Source organism: Aedes aegypti, chromosome 2 (genome assembly GCF_002204515.2).
Source record: "Aedes aegypti strain LVP_AGWG chromosome 2, AaegL5.0 Primary Assembly, whole genome shotgun sequence".
Classification (NCBI taxonomy): domain Eukaryota; kingdom Metazoa; phylum Arthropoda; class Insecta; order Diptera; family Culicidae; genus Aedes; species Aedes aegypti.
The window spans coordinates 270,360,962-270,381,535 of NC_035108.1; the positions used below are offsets into that span (position 1 = coordinate 270,360,962).

Below are 20,574 nucleotides of genomic sequence, written 5' to 3' on the forward strand. Positions count from 1 at the left end.
AAGCAGCAATTCAAATCTGTTTAAGATTATAAAGTAAAACAATAAGGAAAGCTCCTAGAAAACAAAATATAACATGTTAACATGTTGTGCAGTTTCCTATTATGTTTGAAACAAGAAAAAAAATGAGCGATCGCCCATTATTGGTATCGTTGTGTTTGCCTTTTTTTGCGAGAAGACCAATTTTCACCACACACACATTCATACTGTCCGATGTTTTCATTTTGTTTGACGTTTCGAACCGGTTCAAAAGATCGATTAAACGTCGCTTCCCAGTACGGCAGGTTAGGCTAACTATAGTCTAAATTTAGTCTAATTCGTTAGATTGTTAGCCTAAATTTTTTTCTAACGTTAGGCTAAATTTAGTCTAAAATTAGACAGATCTGACACAGTTTTGTTAGATATGCTGCAAGTTCGAAACGATCAGTTAGACTAAATTTAGACTAACGTTAGCCTAACGTTAGACAAAATTATGTATGGGCTGTTAGATGGATTTTATGCTGCTTGTGCATATCCCAGCTGTCATCCCAGCATCCCAAGAAATCCAAGCTGTCACCGTCCACCAGCGGCGCTGCTGTAGCAGCGGTGATAGAAAAGCAAAACAGTTGTCAACGAACTGGATTTTGATATTCTTTTAAAAAACTAAAATTTGACTTAATTTCAATGTTTTTGTATAAGGAGAATTGTGCAGACTTGTAGTAAACGGAAAGTTTTACAAAATGGTAAGTAATTCTATCCAATTTGCAATTCGTATGTCAGAAAAAATGAAATATTGAGGAAAGTAAACAACACTTTCTTCGCTACAGAACTGCTGTGTAATCCCGGGATGCGGGAACAAGTTCCAGCTGTACCGGGTGCCCAACTCCGGAAATAATCGCTTCCGGCAATGGAAGAAGGTCGCGCCTGTTTTTGGAACTGGATCCGAGCGGATTTGCTCTCACCATTTCATCGAAACGGACTTCGTGGAAAGTGAGTGTTTTCTGCAGCACAGTGAACATACTGTTGAATTTATGTATTTATTTGAACAATAATAGATATCCGGAAGAAGCTGAAGAGCACTGCAATCCCCTCCATCAACTTGCCGGCGGAAAGGTTGAAAGCATCAAACAAAATAGGCTGCTGCGTTTTGGGATGCCGCTCCAAAGACATCAAGAATATGGAAAAGTTTCCCTCCATGACATCGAAAGCTTGGCTGAAATGGGCAAACATACTGGGCTGTGCGGAGGCTAATACAGCGGGGTGGAAAATCTGCCAGAAGCACTTCAAGGACGATGCATTTACAACAGGTAGGTCAAATTAATTGACATTGATTGACTAAGGGGTAGCCTGGTTTTCTGTAAGAGATAACGGCCTCCAACGACCTCAACACCTCAGGTGGGCTTTGTGGCCGTGCGGTTAGTGTCGTCAGGCACCAAGCCACATGAAAAATGTTTCCGACTGTGTCGAGCTGGTCCGTTTTCTAGTGTGGTTCTTTCTGTAGAATGATGCATTCCATCACTTCTAATCTGTTAATGAATGTCTTACCTTAAAACTGAAATAGGGAACATTTTTCTATTCTCTGACTTTACCTTCTCACTGAGGCAGAGCCTATTTATCAGTTTAGTGTTCTTATGAGTACTTCTACAATTATTTACATTGTTATTGAACTTTGCTGCCAATTAAACATTATAGGGATTGCTCCGGGAATTCCGCAGACATTCCTACAAAAACTATTCTGACGATCCATCCAGCAATTCTTCTTGATGTTCCTCCAAAAAATCTTCTAGAGATTCATCCAGAAATTACCCTAAGAATTACTCCAGCAATTCATAAAAAAATATATTTTAAGTTTTCCGTGAGAGATTGCTGAAAGCAGGACTGGTAGCGATTTGATGCTTAAAAATAAATACTTTATAGACCTTAGGGCAACTTCACCGGTGGTCCAAATCACTGGTTGGTTCAAATTTTTTGGACCATGTTAAAAATTGGAGCTTTAACCGGTGTTGCAAATTATATTCCAATTTTATTTTATATCAGTTTTCTGGTCTATTTTTTTGGAACAGGATAACTGCCTGGTCCATTTTTGGTCAGATTTGGAACAAGATTTGAGCTGTTCCAAATCTGATTTGACACACGATTGTTTACTAGTTTGGATTTTTCTCCCTGAAACAGCCAAGCTGGGGGGGGAAAGCTTGATAGTCTACGAAGTGAAAAAAAGTGATTTAAGAAGGAACGCCGAAAAACAATTCTTTAGGAATCATCAGATTATTTCTCTAGAAAATCCTCCGGGGAAGTCCGCCAAAAGAAATCTCCAGGAGCTCTTCCAGGAATTCTAACGAAGTTCCTTCTATGTGCCTACAAGGATTTTTACCAGGAATTCCTTCTTCGATTTCCTCTGGGGTTTTCTTCCAGACATTCGTCCGGGGATTTGCTGCAAGAATTACGCCGGTGGTTTGCTCCAGGAATCCCTTCGGTTATGTACTTTCTTCAGATATTTCTTCGTGAATTTCGTCCAAATTCCTCCGTCAATTTGCACCAGGAATTCTTCTCAGTATTTCCATTCGAAAATTCTTTTCGGATTTCCACTCCTCCGTGCATTTCCTTCAGGGATTCCGTCGGGAATTTTCTCCAAGAATACCTCCGTAGATTTCCTCTAAAAATCCCTCTGAGGATTTCCTTCAGGAATTTCTCCGAGGATTTTTTCCAGGAATTTCTCTGTGGATTTATACAGGAATTCTTTCGGAAATTTCAGGCATTTTTTGCGGAAATCGCTTCGGGAACTTTTTTCAGAGAATTCATCCGAGAATATTTATAGGGATTTACAGCAAGAATGTTTTCGGGGATTTATTCAGAGAATTTATTCGGAGATCTTACCAGGAATATTTGTGAATTTACACCAGGAGTTCCTCCGGAAATTTGCTCCGGGGATTTTCTCCAGAAATTCATTCGGAGATTTTTTCCAAGAACTCTTCTGGTTATTTCCTCCATGTGGATTTCCAATAGCAATTCCTCGAAGGATTTTGTCCAAGAATTCTTCTGGGGATTTCGTCTGTAAATTCATAAGGGAATTCCGCCGAGGATTTTCTCCAGAAACTATTTCAGAATGTTTTCGGGGATTTATTCAGAGAATTTATTCGGAGATCCCACCAGGAGTGTTTGTGAATTTACACCAGGAATTCCTCCGGAAATTTGCTCCGGGGATTTTCTCCAGAAATTCCTTCGGAGATTTTTTCCAAGAACTCTTCTGGTGATTTCCTCCATGTGGATTTCCAATAGCAATTCCTCGAAGGATTTTGTCCAAGAACTCTTCTGGGAATTTCGTCTGTAAATTCCTTTGGGAATTCCTCCGAGGATTTTCTCCAGAAATTATTTCAGAGAATTTACCTGGAGATTTTTTGCAGAAAATTCTCTGAAGATTTGCGACAAGAATTTCAGCGAACATTTCCTCCAGAAGTTCCTCCAAGAATCTCTTCAAGGTTTTTATCCGGGGACATTCTCCAGAAATTTCTCCAGCGATATCCCCCAAGAACTCCTCCGAGGATTTTCTCAGGAGATTTCCAATAGCAATTTCTCCGGGGATTTTATCCAGGAATTCCTCAGGGGGTTACGTTCAGATATTTCTGCATGATTTTTTCTAAGAATTCATACGGGGATTTCCAGGGACTTTCCCTGGTGATTTGCATCAGGGGTTTCGTCCAGAAATTCCTCCAAGAATTTCTTCGAGGAATTCCTTCGGGGATTTCATTATGAGGCTCCAGAAAATAATCCGGGGATTTTTTCAGCGAATTCACCCGTGGATTTACTTTGGGAATTTCTCCGGGGATTTTCTTCAGAAATTCTTTCGAAGATATTTTCCAAGAATTCCTCCGGGGATTTCCCCCAAAAAATCCCCGGGGATTTCCAATATAAATTCCTCTGAGGATTTCATTGAAAAAACGAGAAAGTCCTCCGGGAATTTGCTCCAGGAATTCCAGCGGTGAATTCTTTCAAGCTTGCCTGTTAAGATTTGCACCAGGGTTTTCTCCAGAAATTCATCCAGGAATTTCTCATGAGATTTCGACTAGAATTTCTTATATAAAATTTATGCGGAGTTTTCTTACAGCAATTCCTACGGGATTCCCTCTAAGAGTTCCTCTGGGCATTTGCCCCAAAAATTCCTCCGGGGATTTCACGCAGGATTTCCTCTTGAGATTTTCACCAGGAATTTCTCCAGAAATGCTTCCGGAGATTTCCTTCTGGGATTTCCCATGAGATTTCCACCAGGAATTTTGAGGTTTTCTTACAAAAAATCTCCGGGATCCCCTCCAGGAATTTCACCGAGGAATTGCTCCATGAATTCATCCGGGGTATTCTTCAGGAATTCCTCTGAAGATTTCCACCAGGAATTTCTCCAGATATTTTTCCAGGATTTTCTCATGGGATTTCCACCACGGATTGCCTCCAGAAATTTTCGCAGAAGTTTATTACAGCAATTCCTTCGGAGATTTTCCAGGAATTCCTCCAAGCTCTTTCAGGAATTTCTTCGGAGATCCTCCCAGATTATTTTCAGAGTTCCAGGATTCTCTCCATGATTCCATCAGGAATTTCTCCGGAGATTCTCTAAAAATCCTTCGGCAATTACTTGCAGTCCGTGCAGGAATTTCTTTGAAAGTACTCTAAGAATATAATCAGAGTTACTGTTGGAATTTCGGAGTGCGTTCGGGAAGATTTCTTCCGGGAATTCTTTAAGAGCTCCACCATATTTCCTCCAGGATTCCTCCTTTTTTTCAGATTTTCTCCAAGAATTTTTCAGAATTCTAGTAATACCATGGAAATCTTACTAAGAATTCTTCACGATTTTCTTCGAAAAAGTCCCTACATTTCCTCCGGAAGTTCCTCCAAGATATTCCTCCACAGTTTTTCGTGTAATTCCTTCAAAGTTCCTCTAGGATTTTTTTAAGTTCTTCTAGAAATTCTTCCTGATTTCCTTTGACAATATCTTTGGATTTTAACTAGAAATTTCTCTAGAGTTCCTCAAACGTTTGCTCTAGATTTCATCCAGTAATTCCTAACTTTCCAGGGGAATTACTTCCCGGATTTCCATCGGGGATTCCTTCGAATATCTTCCATAGTTTTTCCAGAAATTTCTCCGCAGATCCTCAAGCAATAAACCCGGAATTCTTCCAGAAACGCCTCCGGATTTCTTTCAGAAACGCCCTAGGAATTCTTTCAATATTCCTCCGGAAAATCCTTCGGAGTTCCTCCCGGGAGTTCTGTCGGAGCTTCACCGAAACGAATTCGTTTGAACATGCACACGGAAAAAGTTCCACTAAATCACTGAGGGTTCATTCACATATTTCATAACGCTGAAAATGGCAATTTTTGACACCCACCCACCCCTTCATAACGCTTTTTGTATGAATATTCTACAAATTTTATATGAGCCTTAACACCAGCAGAACACCCACCCACCCCCTTCAGCGTTATGGAATTTGTGAACAAGCCCTGAGCCGGTTTATTCTTATTTTGTTTCAATTCTAGAAAGATTCGCGAACTAGGCGAAACTGACAAAATGTACACAATTTAAGAAACTATAGCGTTGAATTTGTAGTTTGATTGTCTATTCTCTGCACTTGAACTTTTCCCCTATCGATAATTTAACTATTCAAAAAACGCAAATTTGTAGAAGACGAAACATCACCTCATGCAAAACCACACACTGTATTGATTACGCCTGTGTTTTTGTTTATCAAAGTGATGGGCGCACTGGTGACACTGCAAACAAAATATAAACAAGGCGTACATGGCGGGCTTAATTGGGTCCTAAAATATTTGATAAAATCTTGTTTTTATTCAACAACACGAAAGAGCACACTCAGGCAAATGAACTATCGATAAACATAGGAACCCCTTATGAAAATTCGCCACAAGAAATCGGGTTGAAATTCATAAATTTGCCTTATGAATCCAGAATTTGAAAACAAAAAACGTTTACGCGGCAACCTGGAATCGAACCAAGAACCTTGCGATCGATAGGCCTGAGCGTACACCACGCGCCTATCGACGCCTTGATGAGGAGTGATGCTAAAACGATACATAAAGCATTCGTATTGCAATAATCGTTCCACCTTTCATAAGGCAAAAAGTATGTAATTCGATAGTTCAGTTCGCTGCGTGCATGTTACTTCAACTACTTTAGCAATAGGGTCCTAAAGCCCTGTCCCAATTTTAGTGCCAAACGCTTAAGTTTAGGCCAAAAACACATGTTTACTCAATTTTCTAATGTTTTCCGTTGGTTTAAATTCAAAAAACATTTTTTTAGATTTTGTCACATCCTTTGGCTTAAACTCAAATTTTGGGTGTATTTTGTTTTCCGTGTCCCTTACGAAATGTCAGATAGGAACAACCCCAGTGGTCGAACTAAAACACCTGTGGTGTTTTTGTCGACTAAGCGAACGTCAAACATGATCAAAAGTGTCAAGGTTCATTTATGGACCAAATTTTTAAATTAAAGTTTAAACATGATATAGCCATTATTTTAGCGGGAAAAATTGCTAAAGTAGTAACAGTAACATGCTTTTTCGTGTTATTAAATAAAAACAAGATTTCATTAAAAATTTTAGGACCCAATTTTTCCCGCTCAAATAACGGCTGTATCATGTTTAAACATTAATTTTAAAATTGGGTCCATAAATGAACCTTGACACTTCCCGCATAATCAAGAACTATATTCATACTGTATCCCGTAGTGTGCACAACAATTTGCAACAATACATCAATAATTCCGTACAACATCCAAAATAACAATAAATCCACACTACCGCGAACGGTTTTCACAATTTGATGAACAGTAATCGGGAAAATAAAGGCCCAAACGCAATGATAGTGGAACGGCAACGGAATGCGGAACCGATTCGCCAGCATGAATCACACCATCTCGACTGAGCTGTCAATGAATGAAAGTGAACTAACACTGAGTCGACTAGCAAACTATAGTTCATACTGGCGAACCGGTTCCGCTTTCCGTTGCCGTTCCGATGTCATTGCATTTGGGCCTTAACAATGTGGGGAATAGGCGGTTAAAGGCCCAAACGCAATGACAGCGGAACGGCAACGGAAAGCGGAACCGGTTCGCCAGTATGAACTATAGTATGCTAGTCGACTCAGTGTTGGTTCACTTTCATTCATTGACAGCTCAGTGGAGATGGTATGATTCATGCTGGCGAACCGGTTCCGCATTCCGTTGCCGTTCCGCTATCATTGCGTTTGGGCCTTAAGTTATGTCACCATTAAAAACTGACGATTTTCTCGAACGAAATTTTTCGTTTACAGTTTGCCAAGTTGTAGATATACTATCCTTTTTTTGTCCAGCCCACTGTAAAGCAAGCAGTACTGTGGGATGCCCTATTTGCCGGTATATTATGCTATAATATATACCCCTCGGTTTATAGACAATTGACGTTCATCCAGTCCGTTAACATTCATTGCCACGTGAACTACACCGACGTGTGTATGCCGAACATGAACTCGGCCTCTTTCTCCAGCGAACAGCCGACCCGACAAGACGTGCGCTGCTAGGTCGTGTAGTAAGTATACGGCATCGTTTGGGCAATCCTCTGCGGGATGATTATCCAAATTCCACAATGGCGATCCTGCCAGGTTAGCTACATAATAAGTAGCTAATAAAAAAGCGAACGCTGGAACTAGTAATCAGCGAGAGGATTGCCCACATGCCAAAATAAAAAGTGAAAATGGATGTGGAAAAAAAGTGTCATTTTTCTGCGAATTGCCAGTGCCTTGTATAATTGTTCTGGACACGAGAACGATGGATCATTTTCTCAAATATGTCAAACAATGAAGCCACGACATAATGGAAATTTGATCTGATGAACTGGAAGTGGAAACCAAGCCGTTTGCTCGGTAGCAGGCAGTGTGTGTGCGAGTGACAAAAAGAAGAAAAGTGTTTTGGAAAGTGATCAAATTGTGAAAGATTGCTGTCAACGTGTGTTAGTGATGAACGCGCGACAGTATATTTTCTAATGTAAAGTGATCGCTCAAATTGAGTTTTCGCTGTGATGAGTTGGTTCCACGGGCGGGATGCTCGGTGAATCAATGAAGAATATGAGAATCTGCCACGAGTAGGGACTCTCGATGCAGAATAAGCGCTTCATCCACGAGATGGGACACTCGGTGGATTCAATGAAACAAAATCCACAGGGTGGAGATTTCGAATTGAATATTTTACAAGACGGGACGCTTGATGGAATATATATGAATCTGCCACGAGTCGGGATGCTAGGTGGAGGTTTTTTTTTCAGATCGAATGGGACGTTCGATAGAATGAAGATCGATATGGGATATTCGAGTCTATCTTCCACGAAGTAGAATACACCGCTTGAGTTTTACGGTGCATTCGGTTATGTGACGTTCAGAGCAACCCCCTGAAGGTAGCGCTAGTTCTTGAAGCCGCCACCATCTGTGTGGCGCTAGTTCTGAGTAAACAAATTTTAGGCTTTGCCCTCATCAAACCCCGCGTGGAAGCGACAAATGTCGTATGAGAATAAAATTATACTATTGGTAATCGTTTATTATTGTGCCTAATAAAATGTGGTCAAATTATCTAGCAGTTACAGATAATTAGATGAAGTACTACGCTATTATTACCAGAATGATAAGTAAAATATGAATGTCGCATTCCAAAACTAGTGTGTCTCATGCCTAAAACAGTATTTTTGGACGAGCTGTCAAATCAGCACCATCTTCAGCACCAAATTTTTGGCTTCACTCCAGTTGTTCGTGGATGACAGCCGTTTCAGTCCTGAGGTTCAGAGGAACGACATTGAAATCTGCCACAAGTCAGGACGCTTAGTGGAGATTAAAAATTTCATTTAGGAGATGAAATTGAATCAGATTGCCATGAGGTTGAATAAATGCTGCTCAGAGTTGCATGTCACCTGATAGAAGGAAAAAAGAAGCCTGTTGCCCTGTTGTCATAAATAAGAAGGGGCGGGGGGATAAATGGTGGTAAAAAAAACGATCTTGAGCCAATGAAATTACTACGCATCGTTTATTGGTAAATATAACACTCGTAGAGGAATGTTATAGAGGCCTAGATAGCCGTAGTAGTGAACACGTAGCTATGCAACAAGACTAATCTGAGGGTCGTGGGTTCGAATACCTCAGGTCGAGGATCTTTTCGAGTAGGAAATTTTCTCAACTTCCCAGGGCATTGAGTATCTTTGTACCTGTCACACGATATACGAATGCAAAAATGGTCAATTGACAATGAAAGTTCTCAGTTAATAACTGTGGAGGTGCTCATAACTGAGAAATAGGCTCTGTCTCAGTTGTTTGTGACGTAAAGCTACAAAGAAGAAGAAGACGAGGGATGTGAACTGAAAAGTGAGCCAGCAACAAGCAGGGCGCCGCAAATCCATAATTTGGGAAGCCCGGATTGAGCATATTTCTTTTTATTTGAAGCTGAAAACTAGGAAAATCTGTTAGTGAAAGTTCGAATGAACTTCTCATCTTCACTCGGATATCTTCCCTAATAAAAAGGAAACGAATCTGCAATATTTTCCTCTAACAATTTCAGCTTCAGACTTTGCTTCTTCTCTTTGGAACATGATGATGACTGTCGTTCGACACGAGGTCCGACCACAATTTGGTTCGCTATGGGTTGATCACCAACAATTTAGAAATTTGGATCACGGAAATCGACAGCAAGCTCATTGATTTCAAATCGACCATCTTGATCATGATGATCATGACACAAGATAACCATAAGCAAAACATACTGAATCCGTATAGGGTGATGATCTATGCACCCATTGGTTGAAGCATACGAATTTGAAATGGAAAGCTTCAGCAACTTATATGGAAAACTGTGAAATTCATGTTGGCGGTTGATGAATCAGTACATGAATCAAAACTAAAGAATTGAATGTGTGACACACACGAAGTTTGTAAGAAAATCACAACAAATCGATATAGATGTTCATGAATCGATCTATAATGTTAAACACACGGATAAAATGTATGGAGTTCAATCAGTGTGACACAGTTTGTGTAGAAATAGTTGTTTCTGCCCTCAGTGGCGTTGCGTATATTTATACACTCATGCCACCTTCACCACTTGGGCGTTTTAGTGAAAAATATAAACAAAAAATGTGCGTGTTCAAGACATCGCTTGGCGAGAGCTCGATACCGTTGGCTTCGTGGACATGCGGATAGTGTTACCAAGCTTAAGTCGCATCGAGTCAATGAGTGTGGGTTCGATTCCCGCTTCAGTCCGGAAAAATTTACGTCAGAAATGTATTTCGACTGTGTCACTAGGCGTTGCATCCTAGTCCGTTGTGTGGTGCTTCCTTCAAAGGGCAAATCTTCCACTGGAAGCATTAACAACGTTTGTGTAGCGTCTTAAAAAAGGCGAAAAACAGTAACGTGAAATGTTACAGAAGACTTCTAGTTTCTTACTTTTCGCTCTCTTGCATCGAATTGTACGCAAGAGTTAATCTCTTGTCATGGACAGTGTGTTTATTTTCTCTACTAGGAGGAATTTTGCTCTGCGTGACAGCCCACAATCTACAACACTGAGCGCCACTTAGGCACATCCAGTATCTGATATCTCAACAGCAATGTCGTCAAAAACAAAGAGAGATGCATCAAATCAGCAATGAATGCCCGTGGAATCAAATAAAGCCAACATTAGGGGTTTACCCAAATTAAAGTTGTTTTAATCCACTAGGAAGACTTTGAAAGCTATCGCTGGATAGAAAAAAAAACTTCACTGGGTTGTTTTTTTTTTTCGCCGTTGTCAAACGAAAACCACCTACTGAGAACTATATGCCGGTTAATTCAAATTTGGGTTATATAACGGAAGAGTCTGAATGAGTGAAAAGAAGTTATGTTTAGGTAGAATAGTGGCTTCGTCTAGTTCTTGAAGCCAGCAAATCCGTCAAACTCGACGATTCAATGTAATATGTTTAATTGCCAGAAACTAACAGTACCAAATCGATGTTATGTATTTGGTGCTTCCTCCTGTATGCAGTATGACAACCTTGTCAGTCCTTTTGTTTTAACATGGTTTTGCAGTCAGCGGGGTTGCTAGTCTATTTGTTTTACCTTGAACTATAAAAAACATATGTAACAGAAAGTCTAGGAATGGAGTAAATTTACATATTTCATTCTCGGCACCATGAGATTTTTTTTAGAGAAGGAGTGGGATGTGGGATGCCCTATTTGCCGGTATATTATGCTATAATATATACCCCTCGGTTTATAGACAATTGACGTTCATCCAGTCCGTTAACATTCATTGCCACGTGAACTACACCGACGTGTGTATGCCGAACATGAACTCGGCCTCTTTCTCCAGCGAACAGCCGACCCGACAAGACGTGCGCTGCTAGGTCGTGTAGTAAGTATACGGCATCGTTTGGGCAATCCTCTGCGGGATGATTATCCAAATTCCACAAGTACAAGAATAGTTTTACCATAAATATGGCTTGAATAAGAATAATGTATGTGATTCAGTTGGGTTATGGTACTATATTGTATTTTAACCGTATACGGTTTTGTTCTGATATATTTAAACCACATGATTAATTATGATGAATAAACTTCATGTATTTAAAACAATGAAACAAGAAAATACACGCAAAGCATCTCACTTCATTTTTTTTCTCTAAACTAAGTGCGTATTACACATATTTTCTGTTTCATTATTTTAATGTAATACGAAATTTTTTTTTATTTTTTATTTATTTTCTATCGTACTTTTCGTACACTCAGGCAAAAATACTATGAATATTCATCATTTCCCCTTATGTTTATTTGCCACAAGAAATCGGTAAGTATTTCATTGGTTCACCTTATGAATTAATCTGAATCACGCCAGTGTGGTGTCTTGCTGATTTCATAAAACAGCATTATGAACATTGAAATAAAAATGATGAATTTCTTATATCAGCAATAAAAACTACATTGCTTTTTATGACACAAATTATTATTTCATTATTAGTTTTTATATTCAGTTGAAAATACATTTCATTCAGAGTATTTACAGAAATGTCAACGCTTTCACCTACTCATTATTAGGTGAAATTTATTTTGATGTTGAGCAAACGTGTGGAAATTGAATTTCCAACTATTTTATCGTGTTGCGAGCATCACAATAAAACGCAGCAAAGTAGTATTGCACATCGAACTCCTATTTTTAGTTGGTCAAACCTAATGCCAAAAAGATATTGAAGAAATTGGCAATGGCATTAATCGTACTACAATATTTTGATGACGTCAACTCAACCATTACTCTTCGTTTATCAAAATCTACATCTACATCTTTTTCTAATTATTTGGATCCCCGCGATTGTACATTTCCGAACTTCCTTTCTGGACTTCTGAAAAATTTGACGCAATATGTTGGATCTCAACGATGGCGGTGATTTCGTGCTACAACTTTTCATAATAACAACCTTATGAGTTTTTCACATTAGTGACAGCTATGTGAATCGTAAGGCGGTCTAATGAAATTGATATATGGTAATGTTGTGAAACATACTTCGCACTTACGGTTTTCATCGAACTAATATGAAATCCATAATAGCCTTATGAAATATGGTATCACTAAGAAAATGATTCATGACGGCAATGGAAATCATAAGGCGTGCAATGGAATTTTGAAAAGTTCAATATATTTAATAATTTTCCCAATTATGGCTATCATTTCAACGGTATGAAATCCATATTAGCCTTCTGAAATAGGGTTTTATAGATTTTTCAATGCTTCATAAGGGAAAATTTATGAAATTCGTTAATTAATTTGCCTGAGTGTATAGGTAGTTTGAAAATTTCACATATATCGCCATTTTCTAAGTGCCTTATAGTCCATGTCAGGTGTTTATTTCACCTCCTTCGTCATAGTATACAATACACGAGTCAGTCAACTTTAGATTTTCTATTAAAAGGGCCTTGTACTGAAAATCCCGCACATATTACAATCCTTCATACTCCAGTTCCTCCGCCGTTTGATTACCACTTCAGATACTTTTATAATAAGGATCAGCAGCCACGACAATTGTTCTCGTCTCAGAGGATGGCATACCTAGGCAGGTGGACATCGGACTGGTGTTGAATCGCCCGAGAGCACGGTTAACGGGGGGCATTCCTACATCTGCATACTGATAACGAATCCTGGAGGAAAAAAAACACATATTAGAAGATGCCTCCACGGTACAATAATATGTTCATGTTACCAATTATTCCGCTGTTCGAATGCAGAATTAATTCGCACATCCATCCCGCGAGAAATCGAGTTGGTCACAATATCGATCAGGTTTATTTTTCACTTACTTTTTCATACTTTTTAATAAAAGAAAAACAAAATACACATGACAGCACAGCTGAACGGCAAAAATTTGCAAGTGCACATCGCCACAAACACCAATTTATCTAACAATTTGCCAAACTGTTGTTTATTGGTATTATAAGTTGGAATGTACATGTGTGAGTGTGTTACGCAATTTATAAACTTTAAACATTTGGCAGAATGTGAAGACACGGTTGCACCATTTCTCACAATTTTTAGGCTCATACCATTTTACAATGTCTGGATATTATACGGAATTGTAATTTTTCGGTGTTTGGTACTCAAACCGTTCTTAACAGGCTGGCGGTTTAGGGTTCACATTATTCAACATAAAGCAAACAATTAGGGATACAGTAACATTAACAGATAGAAGAAATTTATTGTTTTCAATGTAAGACAAATTGTGATTTTCTATGCGGGTTGATATCATGTTTGACGTTCGCTTAGTCGACAAAAACACCACAGGGGTTTTAGTTTTAACACTGTGGTTGTTCCTATCTGACATTTCGAAAGGGACACGGAAAACAAAATTCACCCAAAATTTGAGTTTAAGCCAAGAGGTGTGACAAAATCTAAAAAAAAACATAAAAAAAATGTTTTTCGGACTTAAATCAACGGAAAACAATGGAAAATTGAGTAAACATGTGTTTTTGGTCTAAACTTAAGCGTTTGGCACTAAAATCGGGACAGGGCTTTAGGACCCTATTGAAACCAGAATGTAAACACGGCACAAAAGTAATAGGCGACACTGAAAATAATATCGATTACAGGCTCATAACATTGGGCGACAGTGGCATTCTTGAGTGCGTTTAAGGCGAAACCTTATAATATTTTTTTATTACGAAATAGCTAGGGAAATTGTAGGAGATGTGTGTGGTATTGATGAGGATTTTGAAACTAGGTTTATGAAATGTGTATTGAAGTGAAAAGATTAAAGTTTGAGCATATTTTCTACAAATGGGGTGAAAAATTGAGGGTCATGCACAAATTACGTCACGCTCCAAGGGGAGGAGGGGGTCGAGCCAAGCGTGACAAGCCTTACAAAATTTTCGGAGGACTCATATAAAAAGTGTGACAGAGGGGGGGGGGGTCGAAAAAGTTGAAATTTAGCGTGACATAATTTGTGTACCATCCCTTGCACATGAAAATTTCATTGGTTATTTTCTCATTGTTATTGATTTGTCAGATAGGCCCTTATCGCGAATCCCTCTCGAATTTTATACACGTCGAAAAATTGAAATTTAGCGTGACATAGCCGGATAAAAAATACAATACAAAAACAATATAACGTATTGGAACAGTACCATTCAATATATTGGAAATACAATACAGTATATTGTGAAATGACAATACAATTACAGTACAATATATTGTTTTGAACAGTTCACTGTATGGTATATGAGATTTTTGCAATATAATGTATGGGTGGTTAAGTATCGTAACAATACAAATCTAGATATTTTCTCATACATACATTTTGAAAATACAATACGGTATATTGTTCATGTATTGTCTTGATTAGCAATTCGTGTATTGTTGTACACTACAAAAACAATTCAACGAACTGTATTTCAATTAGTGGTGAAAAGTATAAAAATTGTATTTTGTATGGATTGTCCCCCAACTTACCGGAAATTCGTGCCAAAAGTAGCAAAATAATTTTCACTTTATAGAAGTAATGATATTTATCATGGTTGCATTCGTCGTTACAGCTACTGTCAAGTGACTTCTAAAAAACTACTTATTCTTACGTTTTGAATATTTTTCACCCAACATTTCTTGCTTTCTTGTTTTGTTCATTTCTTTCAGCAAAGCTACATAGAAAAATGCAAGAGTTGTTTTACGCGAAAATAGGAATTTGACCAAAATTGTAAGGTATAAAGCCAATTAAAAACAATACAGTGTTCTGTTACAATATATTATATTGTTTTTTAATTGTATATCCAAACAAGAATAATGTTGCTTCGACATTCAATTACAAATTTAATTTGAAACATTAAAATACTGTGTTAAACTTTTGATTTACAATTTATTGATTTTGGTTTTTTTGTGAGCTCACCGGTGCGGCCGTTCGTTGAGTTGGTCGACATGCATAGGACGTTCAGGAACATGCGGTCAGGAACTCTATCGATGAAAGTTCTTCTTCTCGTTCTTTCTTCTTCTACTCGCCCTTGACTTTTCTTCTCCCTTGGACTTTTCTTAACTGTCGTTTCACTGTCCCCACACTTGACTAGGGAACTGGGAACTAGAGTTCGTGTGCCATATGGGCCATTATAGCGAAGGCCATTGTTCCATGCCCGGGGAGTGGTACCGGTTCGCGCGCGCATCTTTTGAGAGGATTATTATTATTATTATTATTTATCTTTATTAGGGAGATTTTCAGCCCTTGGCTGGTTCATCTCCGTGAGAGGATTAATTAGGCGAGCTTGCACCACACTTTGAGCAGGACAGACACAGTCTTTGCACAATACCTTTTATTCTGTCCGCTCACCACACTTAATTTTCACTGCAGTTCTATTGTTCAAACCACCGGCTCGCTTGATTTAATTACTACTCTGAAACAAGCGTTGAAGTAATGAGAACCATGAACAAGTTCTTAAATTTACTATTCCAATCACAATTGAGCTATCAAGAACGCTTTTTATTTGCGTTTTGGTCCCTTACAATCCAACCGCATCGATAGCCGAGCGGTAAGCGTTCGCGCTTGACAATCGCAAGATCCTCGGTTCGATTATGGCTTGCTGCAATTTTTTAACCATGATATAGTAATTTTTACTGTCGAAATGGTGTAAAATTAAATGCACAAAATATTTCAAATAAATGCAAATTTAGTCTGCACAAATCAAGTGGCGTTGTGTATTTAAATTAACCCTCTAATATAGTATTTTCAACTAAAACGCTGTTCTCAGTGTAACGACGGTTTTGCCAAAGTGAGATTAACGCGACTAGAGTTAACGATTTTCACTATTGGTGCACTTGATTTTCTAGTCGTAGGTGGTTACTCAACAATAACCCGTATTAACAATTTTAACGTGCTTTTAATTTAGTGGTATTTTAGCTGTTTGGTGAAGATGAATCGAAGCCAAATGTCAAAATTTCAAGAGCACAAATCTGTAGAACCGTCAGCTAGTGACTAATTGATTAATTTTTTAGCTTAAACGGATGTTTGGTTCTCCAGATTTGTGCTCTTGAAAATTTCAGGATTGGCTTCGATTCATCTTAACCTTAATTATACCTTTTAGTCCATAAGTTTTATTTTAGATTTAGGATTTAGTTTTAGATTTTATCCATTGACTTTCACTTACGCGGAACTACTACGGTTAGTTTAATTTGCAACTAAACCGTGAACCGTCACTGTCTTTACTCCTCCGGACTTTGTACAAAATATGAGCGCGCACCCTATTTCGAGTGCGCTATTTATTATTTATTTAGTTGGTGTTACATCAATTAATTTGATAAAACCTCGTTAACAACGTTACGCCAATTTACTCGGTCCATGGCTGTGTCTCTCCAACTTCGATTTTGGCCCACGTTCTCCAGATCTTGTTGCACCTGATCAAGCCACCTCGCTCGCTGTGCTCCTCGCCTTCTTGTGCCAACCGGATTCGACGCGAACACCATCTTTGCAGGATTGTTGTCCGGTAGTCTAGCAACATGTCCTGCCCAGCGCACCCTTCCGGCTTTCGCAACCTTCTGGATACTGGGTTCGCCGTAGAGCCTAGCGAGCTCGTGGTTCATTCTTCGCCGCCACACACCGTTTTCCTGTACTCCGCCAAAGATCGTCCTAAGCACCCTTCGTTCGAACACTCCAAGTGCTTGCAGGTCCTCTTCCAGCATGGTCCATGCTTCATGTCCATAGAGGACTACCGGTCTTATAAGCGTTTTGTACATGGTACATTTGGTGCGAGGGTGAATCTTTCTCGACCGCAGCTTCTTCTGGAGCCCATAGTTGGCGCGACTTCCACTGATGATGCGTCTCCGTATTTCACGACTAACGTTGTTATCAGCCGTTAACAAGGATCCGAGGTAGACGAACTCATCAACCACCTCAAAAGTATCCCCGTCTATCGTAACACTGCTTCCAAGGCGGGCTCTGTCGCGCTCGGTTCCGCCTATCAGCATGGACTTTGTTTTTGACGCATTCACCACCAGGTCGACTTTTGTCGCTTCACGTTTCAGGCGGGTGTACACGTCTGCCACCGTTCCAAATGTTCTGCCGACAATATCCATATCATCCGCGAAGCAAACAAATTGGCTGGATCTTGTGAAAATCGTACCTCGGTTATTGAACCCGGCTCTCCGCATGACACTTTCTAGCGCGATGTTGAACAGCAGGCACGAAAGTCCATCACCCTGTCGAAGTCCCCGGCGGGATTCGAACGAACTGGAATGTTCGCCCGAAATCTTCACGCTATTCTGCACACCGTCCATCGTTGCTCTTATTAGTCTTGTGAGCTTCCCGGGAAAGCTGTACTCGTCCATGATTTTCCATAGCTCTTCGCGGTCGATGCTATCATAAGCCGCTTTGAAATCGATGAACAAGTGATGCGTTGGGACTTGGTATTCACGGCATTTCTGGAGGATTTGCCGTACAGTGAAGATTTGGTCCGTTGTCGAGCGGCCGTTGATGAAACCAGCTTGATAACTTCCCACAAACTCATTTGTTATTGGTGATAGACGACGGAAGATAATCTGGGATAGCACTTTGTAGGCGGCATTCAGGATAGTGATCGCACGGAGTGCGCTATTTATAGTCCATGACCCATGGGGCTCTGCACTATTTTGATTTTCTATGGCATTTTTAAGTTTACTGGCCTTGTTGTTTACAAATTTCATGGGGGAGAGAAGGAGATAGAATGACTTTTGTGCGGAGGCCTATAGGCGACACCTAAGATAAAGATAGGACAACTGGGAATGAAATTGAATCCAGTTTGTGATCCAGTCGCTGATTGGTTGAATTTGATGTCTGCGAGTGTGTAGCTGCGTGTGGAAAGTTACCATCGGATGCGTTTGTTTTGGTTTTGCCCGTGTTGCCGGATTAATATATTGGGTCGTTATTTTTTTGCGGTTATGCATAAAAATTCGTAGCCGACTGATGTAAACATAACAAAAAAGTGAAACGAAATCAGATCGGAATGAATAAAAAATTGAAACTGTATGTTGCAAAACTACAAGTAATAGTAACATTCCCAGGAGAAGACGGCACAAGGCGAAGTGACAGAACTTTTGCCTTTGATAGATATGCCTTTTTCTTATTCTTTTTGGCATTACGTCCTCACTAGGACAGAGCCTACTTCTCAGCTTAGTGTTCACCGAACACTTCCACAGTTATTAATTATGAGCTTTCTATGCCAAAGTTGCCATTTTCGCATTCGTATATCGTGTGACAGATAAGATGATACTCTATGCCCAGGGAAGTCAAGAAAATTTCGATTACGAAAAGATCCTGAACCGACCGGGAATCGAACCCAGAACCCTTCAGCATGGCGTTGTTTTGTAGCCGTGAACTCTAACCACTTGGCTAAGGAAGGCCCTATAAATATTTCTAAAGTAAATATTTGAAAAATTGAAACGATTGAAATTATTCGAAGTGAAAAACAAATTGAAAAAACAAATTTTAGTGTCCGCGGCTACACAGCAAAGCCATGTTGAAGGTGTCTGGGTTCGATTCCCGGTTGGTCCAAGATCTTTTCGCAATGGAAATTTCATTTCCTTGGGCATAAAGTATTATCGCACCTGTCACACGATATACGTATGCGAAAATGGCCACTTTGGCAATAAAAGCTCTCAGTTAATAACTGTGGAAGTGCTCATTGAACACTAAGCTGAGAAGCAGGCTCTGTCCCAGTGAGGATGTAATGCCAAGAAGAAGAATACACTATAATTCACCTAATCATTACAATTAAGAAATAAATAATAATTAGGAATATTTTTTTGTGAAATAGTGTACCGTCTTCCATACAAATGGCAACACTGTTTTTACGTAACACGCAAGGGTGGAAAATTCACAACTGGGCTCATGGATGAAAAGAAGAACAACTAAAAGAAGCCAGGTGTCCGATCTTATCTTAGGGCGACACTGAAAATAATATCGATTACAGGCTCATAACATTGGACGACACTGGCATTCTTGAGTGCGTTTAAGGCGAAACCTTATAATATTTTTTTATTACGAAATAGCTAGGGAAATTGTAGGAGATATTTGTGGTATTGATGAGGATTTTGAAACTAGGTTTATGAAATGTGTATTGAAGTGAAAAGGTTAAAGTTTGAGTATATTTACTCCAATTGGGATTAAAAATTGCACATGAAAATTTCATTGGTTATTTTCTCATTGTTATTGATTTGTCGGATAGGCCCTTATCGCGAATCCCTCTCGATTTCATGGTCAAGGTCTACACTCTAAAATAGGCTTGGTTGATGTCCTATTCTAAATTACTCACTTACTCCGACAAACTTGGCTGCATGCTTTGCCTTAACAAAATTCAAATTCCCTGCTATTTGTTTCCGCATAATTCAAAGTAGTGGATTTGAAAATAAATATGTAAATAAATATTATGAATAAATAAATAAATATGTTCGTGTAAATAAATAATCTGAGTAAATAAATAATCTGTGTAAATAATAATGTAAATATATAATAGAAGTAATGTAAATAATCTACTAAATGACTGAATAAAATAAATAAATAAATGAATAAATGAATAAATAAATAAATAAATAAATAAATAAATAAATAAATAAATAAATAAATAAATAAATAAATAAATAAATAAATAAATAAATAAATAAATAAATAAATAAATAAATAAATAAATAAATAAATAAATAAATAAATAAATAAATAGGTAAATAAATAAATGAAGAAATAAATAATAATTCAATACAAGTAGTCAAGGGACTGTCCATTAATTACGTAAGGGTTTATGGAGGGAGGGGGGTCTGAGATTTCTTACGCGCCATACAATTTATTTTTGATTTTCATACAAAAAATCTTACCATGGGGGGAGGGGGGGTTGAAAAACCCCGAAATTTGTCTTACGTAATTAATGGACCGCCCCCAAGTCAATACATGTTTAGAAATCTATCATTCATCTGCTTGAATAGAAAGAATTAAAATGTGCGTGAAAGCACTAAAAATTGTTACATTTTTCTGATAGAAAAAATCAAGCGGTGTGTTAGGTAAATTACTATATTTAGCAATAGTTGCTTATTAGGCTTATCAATTTATTAAAAAAAATACATTTAAA

General features: G+C 38.6%; 1 protein-coding gene and 1 long non-coding RNA gene across 2 annotated transcripts; one reads left to right on the plus strand and one right to left on the minus strand.

The window, feature by feature from the left end:
• The first annotated feature begins 382 nt into the window (after window positions 1–382).
• Window positions 383–1,312, plus strand: LOC110676588. The gene is made up of 3 exons (XM_021845066.1): window positions 383–719; window positions 804–966; window positions 1,032–1,312. The coding sequence occupies exons 1-3, from the start codon at window positions 717–719 to the stop codon at window positions 1,295–1,297; spliced, it is 432 nt and encodes a 143-aa protein (XP_021700758.1). The 5' UTR covers window positions 383–716; the 3' UTR covers window positions 1,298–1,312.
• An 11,217-nt stretch (window positions 1,313–12,529) lies between these two features.
• LOC5571420 lies at window positions 12,530–13,432 on the minus strand. Its single transcript, XR_002500539.1, has 2 exons — window positions 13,212–13,432; window positions 12,530–13,149 (listed from the first exon to the last, which is right to left on the minus strand). It is a non-coding gene; the product is annotated as an uncharacterized LOC5571420 (long non-coding RNA).
• Window positions 13,433–20,574: the final 7,142 nt, after the last annotated feature.